This window comes from Sminthopsis crassicaudata, chromosome 2 (genome assembly GCF_048593235.1).
Source record: "Sminthopsis crassicaudata isolate SCR6 chromosome 2, ASM4859323v1, whole genome shotgun sequence".
Classification (NCBI taxonomy): domain Eukaryota; kingdom Metazoa; phylum Chordata; class Mammalia; order Dasyuromorphia; family Dasyuridae; genus Sminthopsis; species Sminthopsis crassicaudata.
The window spans coordinates 241,237,509-241,249,642 of NC_133618.1; the positions used below are offsets into that span (position 1 = coordinate 241,237,509).

Here is a 12,134-nt window from a genome sequence, read left to right on the forward strand (position 1 = left end):
CAAATGTCTGAAATGTTCCCCATGCTCACCTCCACCTATAGGTTTCCCTAATGTCTTTCAAATCTCAAAGCCAACCTTCTACAAGAGGCCCTTCTAGTCTTCCCACCATCACCACCACCTCTGTGTCTAGAACTTTTTCTCTAATGCTACTTCCTCTTTACATTGTAAATACCTTGTTTATACATAGCTGTGTCCATGTTGTCTTTCCTGATAGAATTTGAGTTCCTTGAAAGCAGAAACCGTGCATATGTCTTTCTTTGTATTAGCCTAATGCCTGGCACATGGAAAATGCTTAATAAATGCCTACTGATTGCCAATTGACTCATTCATCTATTTCCAACCCTTATCATGGTTGGATTAAAAATCAAAAGACATAATGTAAAGACAAAAAGGAAAAAAAGACAAAGTTCTCAACCTGCCATTCCATTAGTTGGTATTATTATTGACATATTCTTCTCTTACAGACTTTTCAAATTTCAGTCAATGCATAAGAGCAGAACTAAAACTTCTAGATTGGCCCTTTCCATCCAAATATTCCAATTAAAACTTTTTATAAGCTTTTCATCTGCATGTGCTCATCAATATTCATAAAGGTGAGGTCATCACATCTTTAAGCATCTAATTACCCAAAATGAATTGTTCAGTTAACATCTTTAAAGGCCTGGGTATTCTGTCTTTGTGGCAAAGCCTTGCTGATAGAGAAATTAACACCAATTTTGAACATGGATTTATTTCTTACCCTTTAAGAACCACTCTTGAAATAAATGTATGAGCTTCTCATCATCAAATTAGTCAGTTCAAGGTGAAACTATTGGTCCATTTAATTAACTAGGAGACTTCGTGCTAGCTCAACTTTGTATTTGCGCTCAAGTAAAAAAAAAAAAAAAAAAAAAAAAAAGCATGTAGCGGATTAGAAGTGGGATGATTTGGATAATTTGAACCCTAACCCTGCCGCGCTTGCTATCTGTGTGACCTTGAATAAGTAGTATCACATCTCAGATTCCTTATCTGGAATTAACACTGCCTATGTTCTTTGTGGACTGGGATTAGACTTGACATTCTCTATGTTCTTTTTCATCTCTAAATCCCATGATCCTATACTCAATCAAATTTTCACCAGTAGCATTCATTCAGGCATATAACCTATTTGTATCCTGAGAGAAGTAAATGTTATATCTATTTGTTTAAAAAAAAAATGGAAACAAAACAGGTCTCTATTTAAAGAATAATGAACAAATCATGAAATATAAATATAATAATACTTTAGTCTCTGAGAAATATTGAATATGAAGAATTTAGAGAAATATCAGAAGATATACAATGACTGCCATGCTCTAAACAATAACAACACCAAATAGTAGTAGAAATATGATGAACTATTGTATACAATAGGGGTCTTGGAGAAGTGATAATGAAACATACCTCCTTAGCAATTCTACATAAAATAAGCCAACCATTTTAAATGCTTTTACTTGACTCCATTCCATTAGAAGCACAATTGTTCAGAAAGAAGTAGGGGATTTTGGATATGAAATGGGTTTTATGCAGTCAGATCTAATCAACATTTTGGCTAGCTTTGCCTCAATTTTTTTCTGTTATAAAAAGAAACTATGATGAAGGAAGGGGAAGAAAAGAAAGTAAGAGCGAGAGATTACTATGTAAAGCAAAAGGCTTTTAAAGATTAAAATAAAACCTACCTAGACCTAAATAATCAGCTCTTCCCACAATCTGTGATTCAGATGGAAAAGTAATTAGAGGTTAAATAATTACATTAGTCTTATTCACTGATTGTTTGGTGCCAAGGGTAAGAAAAAAAAATAAACTATTAATAATTGATCCTGCTTTGCAGTGGCATACCTTTAACTAAGTACCCCTAGCACTTCCTGAACAATTTCAATTACATGGAAAAAGACCGTCTGTAGCCCAATGAGATGAGTCACATCTCACAGATCTATAGCAAAAAGAGCTCTGGTTCCCAGGCACTGAGAGGATTCAGCTTTTTATAATATCACATAGATGTTCAAGGAGTAGCCATCAGCTGCTGTGCATTGTGATATGTTAAAGCTCCTATCTGCTCTTCCACAGAAAGACTGAATTCCACACTGCCTAGTAGGGAAGTGCCATTGCTCTACAGCAAAGCTTCTTAAACTGTGTGTCACAGCCCCTTGGGGATGTGCAACTGAATGTGAGGGTCATGAAATTAAATTTATTATTAGTAAATGTTTGATTTATAGATCTGTTTTGTATATCTCAGGCAAAAAGCGGAAATTTTAAGAAGCCTTGCTCTATAGAACAAATATGTGATTCTAATGCAACATAGCTTTGAAAAGGGCCATGTTTCAATGGAAAATTTGCTCCAAATCCCAGCCCAGAGACCTTGATGTTGGATGGGACCCCAAAAGCATAAATATTGAAAGGAACAGATGGATTGTTGGTCCCAAGTCAGAATGAATTCAGGCCCTTAAAAATCATACCATTTATAAAAAGAAGGACATTTAGAAATCTAAGCCAACACCCTCATTTAACAGTAGTAAAAGGAGGATTTGAACCTACTCATAAAGATCAGCAAACCAGACGAATTGGGTCTTCTTTGACCTTTCTCTTTACAGATTGAGTTTGTTTACCTGTACTTATTAGGGATTATTATATTAAAAAAATGAGATAGTAGAAGAAACATTCATCTTGGAGTCAGAGGACTTAGGATGGAATCCTAGCTCTGGTACTTCCACAATTCACTATGGTCTTAGCCAACTTATTTAACCTTTACGAATTTCTGTTTCCTCATCTGTAAAATAGAAATATAAGGGAGCATAACATAGTGGTTAGAGAGCTAACAGTTGAAAGAGAGAGGAAGAGTTGGCTGTATTTGAGCCCTATCTCTGCCACATAATGGCTACATAATTTGTCAAATCACTTTCCCTCCCAGTGCCCCAAACAAATCTGACATAAATTGCAGAATAGTTTTCCCTTCCATATTGCAAAACTTTCCCTATTGTGGTGAGTGTAGGAAATTAAATGGAAATTTTGGGGCAGTTTTGTAGAAGCTAGAGATGAAATGAGAAGACCAACAGACAACACAGCCTATGACCAAATACTTAACTCAAATTTTACAATAAGGTACTGTAAACATCTCCATAAAAGAAAAAGAAAAAATTCAGATTTCTTCTCTGGTATGAAGGGAGAATCAAAAAAATTTTACCCAGATTTTCCAGATTGCTGGGGGGGAAGAAGGGAAGGGATACATAGCCCTAATCCCTGCAATATAGAAGGGATAACTGATGCTGCCATGGTCCATTGGTAGAGGTAATTTCCTACTTCTACCTACATTTGGAGTTGCCTACACTAATAAAATCATAGGCCTGGAATCCTACATCCTCCTCTACCCGAAAAGGACATAATAATTAAATTAACTTTTAAGGATGCTCTGAGGAATATACTTATATTTATAAAGTGATATAAAAATGCAAGTTATTATTATGTCTTCCTCTTCAGTGATCTGTGATTGTGTCATTGTTTACTAAATTGAAGGAGAAATGTACACAATCTATGAGAGTTACTGTGACAAAAATTTTTTTTTTTTTAAAAAGATCATTTTGTAGTGATGAGTCTCTCTTAACTTAAGCTAAGTTAATCAATTCATTTTTCAATTATGTCTGACTCATTGTGACTCCATTTGGGACTTCCTTAGCAAAATACTGGAATGGCTTGTCATTTCCTATTCCAGCTCATTTTACAGATGAGGAAACTGAGGTAAATAGGGTTAAATGACTTACCTGGGGTCCCATAGCTAGTAAGTGTCTGAGCTCAGATTTGAACTTACACAGATGAATCTTTCTGATTCCAAGCCCAGTACTCTATCCACTTTATTTACCACCTAGCTGCCCTGCCAATCTGTGAACATTAATTAAGGACCCATTATGTGCTAAGCTCTGTGCTAGGTGATGAATTTACACAAAAATGAAATAATGCCTGTCCCTAAAGAGCTTACTTTTTTTTTCAGGAGAAACAACATATACATACAAAGATATAGCCAAAATATTTAAATAAAAAATAAAGGGTAATTTGGTAAAAGAAGAGCCAGGGAATGGGGTTGAGGAGAGGGAGCAGACTTTATGTAAAAGACTGTGCTTGAGTTAAGCTTTGAAGTAAACTGTAGTTTATGAGGCAAAAGTGTACTTTTCAGTCACAGGACAGCCTGTCCAAAGACACTAAGATATGTGAGCAACAGCAGGAAAAAAGCCAATTTTACTGGATCATAGAGAAGTGATATATAACACAACTTGGAGAGTAGATTGTAGCCAGTTTGTAAAGGGTTTCAAAATCTATACAAAAGAGTTTATAAATGATAAAATTTTATTCTAAAGGCAATAAGGATCCACCAAAGGTTTTTTGAGTAAGAGAAACCTGTTTAAGAAAAAAATTTTGGAAGTTGTAGGGTGAGTAAATTGGTGAGTGGAGATACTTGAGTTAAGACAGGTCTCTGGATAAAATACATTTATTCTATCATTGGACTTTTACTTGAAGATTTTCCAGCTTTGTGGAAAATACCCAAGTTTGTACTCTACTGTCCTAGCCTTCTAAGACTCAAGGACTTCTCTGCGCCAAGAAGAAGAGAAGTTTAGTAGAGAGAGCTATCTTGGTGATTTATTGATTTGTTTCCTTAACAAACAAAAAGAATACATATAAAGGAGATGTCTCTTTTTGTCCAGCCAAGAGCTAGATATAGTCAGAGCCCAAACAAGGAACGCGCCATCTATCTATGAGAGTGACGATCAAGTCACTGGAATCATCACCGCAGGTACAATCTGCCAATTGTTGATGAGTCTTAGCTATGAAAATTAGAGTATGGGAGGTCAAGCAAATAATTTTTCACTCACTGAAGTTGTGGGCAACTTTGTGATCTAAAAGAAGATGTTGGCTCCCTAATAAATTACTGTTCAACATCACAGGGGTATTCAGAGTGTGGAACTGGTCATAGAGTCTTGTCACATCGATTTTTCTCTTCTGGGGGTCACATGTTGACCAGATGGATTTTTGAATCTGAAAAACATGAGGAAAGGAAAGAAGAAAACTGAAATCTGCACACAGTGACATTACCAGAAACATGTTCTGACTTCAGATTTTCATTCTCAGAAAGGGCAGCTCTGTCTTCCAAATTCACAGAGCCATTCCAACTCATGTTTTAATGAATCCCTGAATAGTGACAGCAGAAGCATTCAGACCTAAATAAGTGGGACACAGTAGTTTCCCAGGGCTCTCTAGAACGAGATTCACTAGTGGGAAGCTGGTTGGGGGTGGGGGTGGGAAGTCAGGTCAGGCCCTCACCATGCACACCCTGATCCAAAGACATAGGAAAGAGATTGACTGGTAACAGATGTGCGAAAGCCTGAGGCAGAGACTGTCAGAAGGAATGGCAGACCCCAGTTCAAATATCTGAGATGACTTATTTGAAGAGATATTCCAGCCCAAAGCAGTTTTCTGGTGATAGATTCTCATCTATCTCTGAGACACGTGGGGCATTTTAGTTCTGAACACAAAACATTTCCCTTGAAAAATTTCTCTCTTTTTTTCCGATTATACTTCAGAAAATCTCTGAGCTGGGAGGAACCTCAAAAGTTATCTAGCTCAATCCTTATATGAACAAGAATTTCCTTTACTGTGTCCCTAAGCAGTGATCATTCAGTCTTTGTTTCAAGACCTCTAGGGAGGGTGAAATCAGTACCTCCTGTGGCAGCCCATTCTGGTTTTAGACAACTGTAATTTTTAAAAAAATTTATATTGAACCAAAATCTTCCTCTTAGTGACTTCTAATGTATCAGTGGCTCCAACAAAAAGAACAATCATGAATTTAATATGTAAATCATTAGGATAACAGAAATAATAAAAAGACTCAACATCTCTGGGCACTGAATTTTAGAACTGAATAATAGAACTCCCTTTGTGAACTTTGATTCTACTGCCTTATTTACTTTGCAAACCGGTGTCAGCTCTGAATCAACCTAGAGCTATGCAATAATTCTTCAGCATCTCCTCAGTCAATAAATAAAAGTGATATCAAGAAATTTTTCTCATAGATGTAAAGTGAACTGGAAAAAAGCATCTCTGTTCACAACATCTTTATTTTTATAGTGTAACCCTTGGGTTAAATTAAGTCAGGGGAAAGACTTACCTTGTCATGAGGAACAATATCCCAGTGAAAAGCTTTTGTTTTTTCAGTAACTGGAATGGGGTTAACAGATGGAAGGCTGGCAGGAAGAGGTGGGCCTTCCTGGACTATGGAGAGGCAAGGTTGGAGTTGGAGTATACCTGGAATGCCCTGTGCAATTGAGGTTCTCCTTTGGGATCCCGACACATAATTGAAAGTTGGAACCACATTCAGTGAAGTTGTGGAGGAGTCTGCCACCAGCAAAGAGTCTTTCTCCTTTCCTCCTGGAAATATGCCAGGCCCATCTTTGCTGATCTCATGTTTGGAGGCTAGGCTGGTCTCTGCACATGAACTTCCATCCTGAAATTTAGACTGATGGTCTGGATAAGTCAGAGAGTGTGCGCAATACTGGCTGATGAGGGTGACCCATCTGTCCCTCATCTCGGTGGCATCCTCCATTTTTCTAATCAGGGCTGTGGCAGGAATTCGGAATCTAAAAATAAAAATACATGTCTACTTTTCTATGGGTTCTGTAGAGTTAGATCAAAGGGACTATAACAAGAGAGGCTATAGCATTCATTAGGCACGTGGCTAAATAGGGTCCAAATCTGTGAAGTTAGGATAATGATTTGTTTCTTAACTTACCTCAATAGGGTTGTTGAAAGGGTCAAATGAGAAAATGTCTATAAACCATTAAATAAAATATAAACATGAGTCATCATCATCATCCTCATGATTATTTGTACAAAGAACATGTTGATGCCAAATAAAGAGGCAGTATGGTGAAATAATTAGGGTATTTGGAGTCAGGAAGAAATGAGTTCAAATCTCCCCTATGACCCTTAGTAAACTGTGTGACATTGGGCAAGTCATTTAATTTTTTCTAGATCTGTTTTCTCACTTAAAAATCTCACTCTTTTTTTCCTGATTGAATTTTAGAAAATCTCTGAGCTAGGAGGGACCTCAGAAGTCATCTAGCTTAACTCATACATGAACAAGAATTTCCTCTGTGTCCCTAACTAGTCTTTGCTTCAGGACCTTTAGGAAAGGGGGGAAATCACTACTTCTTGTGGCAGTCCATTCTGGTTAAAAAAGGAATAGTAGCATGGATTCAGCACAATAGAGTTAAGACCAGAAGTATAAATCCCTGTCTCAGGCACTTCCTTTTTGTATTACCCTGGCCTAGCCACTTAATTTCTCTGTGCCTCAGTTCCTTAGTTTCCTCACTTCCCAGAGTTGTTCTGAGATCAAATGATTTATAAATCAAATAATTTATAAATCTTAAATTGCTATGTAATTGCTAGCTATCATTGTCATTATTATTAGAAGAAGAAAGAAGAGGAAGAAGGATTCAGTAATCTCTAAAGTCCTCCCTAGCTCTTTATATATGATCATTACATGTGTGTATGTATGATTAAATCTTTTTTACAGTGATAAGGGAGAGAGAAATATTCTTCCACAGTAGATTTTCATTCTGTCTCCCTTCTTCCTCCAGCTTCCATAAACTCCTAGAAAATCCCAGATTTTAATCAGGCTATGGCTCATGTCACTCCCCTGTTCAGAAAGTCTTTGATTGCTTCCTTGTCCTCCAGGATAAAATACAAACCTCTCAGATTGACATTTAAAGTCCTTCCCAATCTATCTACCTTTCCAGGCTTATCACACATTATTTGCCTTCATATCCTTTTCCATTCTGGCTAAATTGACCTACTTGGTATTTCCAAAATCAGGCCTTCCATCTTTCTCCTCCATACCTAGCTACAAGCTGGTCCCCTACACGTGGAAGGTTCTGCCTTCTCACCTCTACCTTAGAATTCTTAGTTTTTGAAGCTCAGCTCAGGCACTTCCTCCAGGCAGAAATCTTTTCTGATCCCTTTAGGAATCATGCTCCTTCACCATCCCCAATTATCACACATATTCTTATCTTTTACATGTTGTTTCCTCTACTAAAATATAGAAAATTGAGAGTAAGGATTGTTTCACTTTTTGTTGTTGTTGTTATCCTCGGAGTCTACCACAATGCCTGGTACATAGTAGGTGCTTGATAAATGTTGGCTGGATTGATCTCATTACTTACTAAATAAATGTCTGAGGTACTTTTATCAGGGCTGACAGAACACAAGGAAGTCAAGAACTCATTAAACATTTGTTAACCAACCTCCTGCTGTTCATGGCCCCCTACTAGATGTAAAGGAAGATACAAGGGTTATTAAGACAGTTTTCTCATACAATGTACTGTCTAGCACATATTCACAGAAAAATATTGTATAAAATGGCATTTAAATGTAGAAAGATAAAAAAACTGGGTGGGATAGAAAGGAGAAAAGACTACTAATGACCCAGAGAGAAATCTTCCCAGAGGATAGCTCATTTGAGCTAGGCTTTAAAAAGAAAAAGGAAGGATTCAGAAAGCAAGGAAAGTATGACTTCATCATGTCATAAAAGGGAAAAGCACTGACTGGAGTGAAAGAATCTGCATTCAAAATCTGCCTCTCATGCTTTATTCTCTGGAAAATCTTAAGAAAGCCACTTAACTTCCTTAGATCTTGGGTCAACTGAGGGTCAAGATAAATCTGAATGATCTCTACCATAGAAGCAAGACTGTGTAGTTAATGAAGTTGACCCAAACTCAAGGGTTTCTGACTATTTCGCCCATTGGTAAGAAGGAAACATCATCTGTAAAATAAGAGGACTAAGTTAGATGGTATCCCAATTCTTTTTCAGTTCTAGATCTGTGATTCTGTGTCTCTAAGTACAAGATGGAAGGAGGGAATGGACACAAAAGAGAAGGATTAACTAAAAAGTAAATGGCTTTTTTCAATATAGATTCCTTTTCTCCTTCTCTATGTCTATGACCCTGATAAGGCTTAGAATAAGTTGGTGGTAGGTTTAATGATATTTGAAAGGAATAGAAATCTAGCCGTATATCAGAAACAAGTAGGGGAGGGAGGAGAGAAAGAGCTGTAAATATCTGCCAAAGGAAGAAATCAAAGAAGAAAATGGCTTCAGAGTAAGAAGGTCAAACTTTTCATCTGGGATCCAAAATACCCTAAATCACATTTTTAGCTATTTTTGGACTCATTAGTCATGAGTTGAGTTTACATTGAGTTTGGTGGATGCTTTGATGTAGCAAGCATCTTAAGACATATTCTCAATGTGTAGCATGTCAACAAACCATCTCCTCTGCTTCAATGAAGCAATCCATTACATTTGGAAGATAACTAAAATGCAATGGTATAAATAACATCCTGATTAACTTTGCCAAAGATAATTCTAATTTAAACAGAGTTGTTGGATGGCCTAACTTGTCAAGGGAGAATAGCACAGGCTGCTCTGACCTTTTCAAACAAAGTTAATTGCTTAGGTTTTTAAGGTTACAGAGTTGAAATTTTGCCATATATTGATTCGGAGGTACAAATTTTTTCACATCATTCCTCATTTCCCTTAGGGGGAGATAAGAAAGTTTTCTGATGTTTCCTTCTTACCAATGGGAGAAATAGTCAGAAACCCTTGAGTTTGGGTCAACTTCATTAACTACATAGTCTTGCTTCTATGGTAGAGATCATCCAGATTTAGCTTGACCCTCAGTTGACCCAAAAATATTTAAGGTATTTTTATTTCATAGACTTTTAGAACTGGATGGTAAATGAAAGTTGATCTAGTGCAATCACCTCATTTAACAGATAGGAAAACTGAGGGCCAGACAAGGTAAAATACTTGCCCAAGATCACACAGGAAGCAAATCCCATTCTCTTTCATCATACAGCTTCCCATAAACTTCAATGCTTCAAGGATGCTTTAGTCCATTAAGTTGTGTTTTCCTTCCACTAATGTAGACCACAGCCCTTCTACTTCATTAATAAGTAGTCTTCATGAGTAATTTTGTCCAAAAATTATTCCTCACCAGAAAATGAGGATTCTTCTTGAATTTAACTAGATGGAACCTCAGATAAGAGACAAATAGCCCCATGGTCCCTCTCTATGATACAGTGGCATTGGAGTAAATCTTGCATTCAGGACAGAATTTTAAGTCTGTTAAAATTATTATAAATAAAATAACTCTGAAGATGTAGAAAAGAGCCTTTAGTTATTCTCATGGTGATATCTCAAGATAGAATATATGAATCTACTCACAAATAATTGTCTTTTTTAGCCTGGATTGAAAATTCATCATGTTCATTTTCTTTATGGACTCTCACATCCAACAACTGTACTATGTTTGTCTCCAGATCAGTTTTCTCATTCTCTTCATTGAAGTCAAGAGGATATAGTGTGAGTTGTCTTTTATGGAGCTGTACTAAGCACCTGAGATAAGAAAAGAAACAGCTGAGGAAAAAAGTATTTTTTTTTTCTTTCCACATTTTACTTTTTCCAACCCCGATGATTCTCACTATCCCAGGACGTTTCCAGGAGCTGCTTGGTAGATATTGCCAAAGATACCAGGGCAAAGTTGTCAAAAGAGCCAATTTTCTCACTGTGGAATTGGTGAAACACATTGCAAAAATAAAGCATTAGTTCAGGGAAAAATTGAAGGCTTTTGCCAAAATCTCTTGGATAATAACCAAACTCTCAACTTGACCGATGGACACAATCTCAGAGCATTCCTCAAAGTGGTGGTTGCTTGCTAATGAAGACTTTCACCACTTAACAATGCTGATAAGTAATTCCACATTCAAACAAAAAAAGAAGATGAAGGATATGATTATTCCACAGATATTAATTATATATATAGAACACTTTACAAATCCAAGAGAGTCCTGAAGCATAGGATATGACCAACAACTGAGTGGCATCCACCTAGTTAGCGGCTAACCCTCCTTTTAAGACTTGGCTAGGTTTCTCCATGTCTTGAATTGTCAGTACCTCCCCCAACAGCGAAATAAAACTTAGGACAAATTAAAACAGACCCTTCTTTGAAAATGATCCACAATTCTGGCTTAAACCAATTACATTAATTTAAGACTGAGAATTTATTCTGTCTACACACCATGAGTCTTTTGTTCCAGCAAGAGAAATAGGTGCCGGGCAGCTATACAAAGACTGTGATGATTCTAATTTGAAAGAAAATATTGCAGGCATACACTTCACAGAAAGTTATATCAAAGCATTCCCTCTATGGATTTTAATGGCAACTATAATGCAACCTTTGTTCCATGGGCATAAAAGATATCATCCAGAAAATGTATGATCCAAAAGGGAAATGGGTTGGTCATGGATCCAGAGAGAGGGATGACAGATGGAGAGCCCCAGTGTTTTGCTGTTATCCAAAGAATATTAAGAGGATTTAGAGAATACTTCCAGGACATTGAATAGTTGCTCAATGGAGGATTTCAAGGAAGACAGATTCAAGAATCACACATGTTTAAGAGGGCATTGATGGTTTGCAATATATACTAATATCCCACAGGGATGTGATCACAGATGCACTGATGTGCTGGAATACAGTACAATTTAACCCAGTGAATTGGCAGGTAATAGGATGATATTAATTGTTCATTTTCATAGTTGAGAGATATATTAAGAATGTACCTAGACTATTAGCATCCAAGCTTCTCACAAATAGGAATTATTTCATTCATTGTATTTGTATTTCCAGCACAGTGTCTGGCAAAGAATAGGATCTTAAATATTTGCCATTTGATTGATTATGTGACTGAAGAATTCAACTTTAGTAAAAATTCTAATGCTTTCATACTTGACCCATTTAGCAACTTCCAGACCATTTTGCTCCAGTTCTAGCAAGCCTTCATGTACAGCTCCATCATGCTGGTCAATCTGATCCAAAGGGGATCCTGCAGATTTCCATAGGATCTTATCCAAAAGATGCATCAGCTATACAAGAGAGAAGAGAAACAAACTTTGTCAGGCTGTCTTAAGATGCAAAATTTCACATTTAGTAGAAAAAAAATACTTTTTAATTTGCTCTCAAAGCAGGCTTCAATGAAAAGGACATGTCAGAAAGTCTAAACAGCATTAAATTTGTTGAAAG

At 36.7% G+C, this 12,134-nt stretch overlaps 1 protein-coding gene across 5 annotated transcripts in view; it reads right to left on the minus strand.

The window, feature by feature from the left end:
* The window catches only part of LOC141555627 (formin-H-like), a 192,450-nt gene that overhangs the window by 37,727 nt on the left and 142,589 nt on the right, over window positions 1-12,134 (minus strand). For 4 of the 5 annotated variants that reach the window (XM_074288644.1, XM_074288645.1, XM_074288646.1 and 1 more), the window contains exons 5-8: window positions 11,841-11,977; window positions 10,280-10,450; window positions 6,170-6,638; window positions 4,878-5,040 (exon numbers count right to left, since the gene is read on the minus strand). In XM_074288644.1, the coding sequence (XP_074144745.1) occupies window positions 4,878-5,040; window positions 6,170-6,638; window positions 10,280-10,450; window positions 11,841-11,974 (937 nt within the window). In that variant the 5' untranslated portion in view covers window positions 11,975-11,977. Of the gene's footprint in view, window positions 1-4,877; window positions 5,041-6,169; window positions 6,639-10,279; window positions 10,451-11,840; window positions 11,978-12,134 lie in introns of those variants that run through there. The other variant, XM_074288648.1, reaches the window with a different exon arrangement.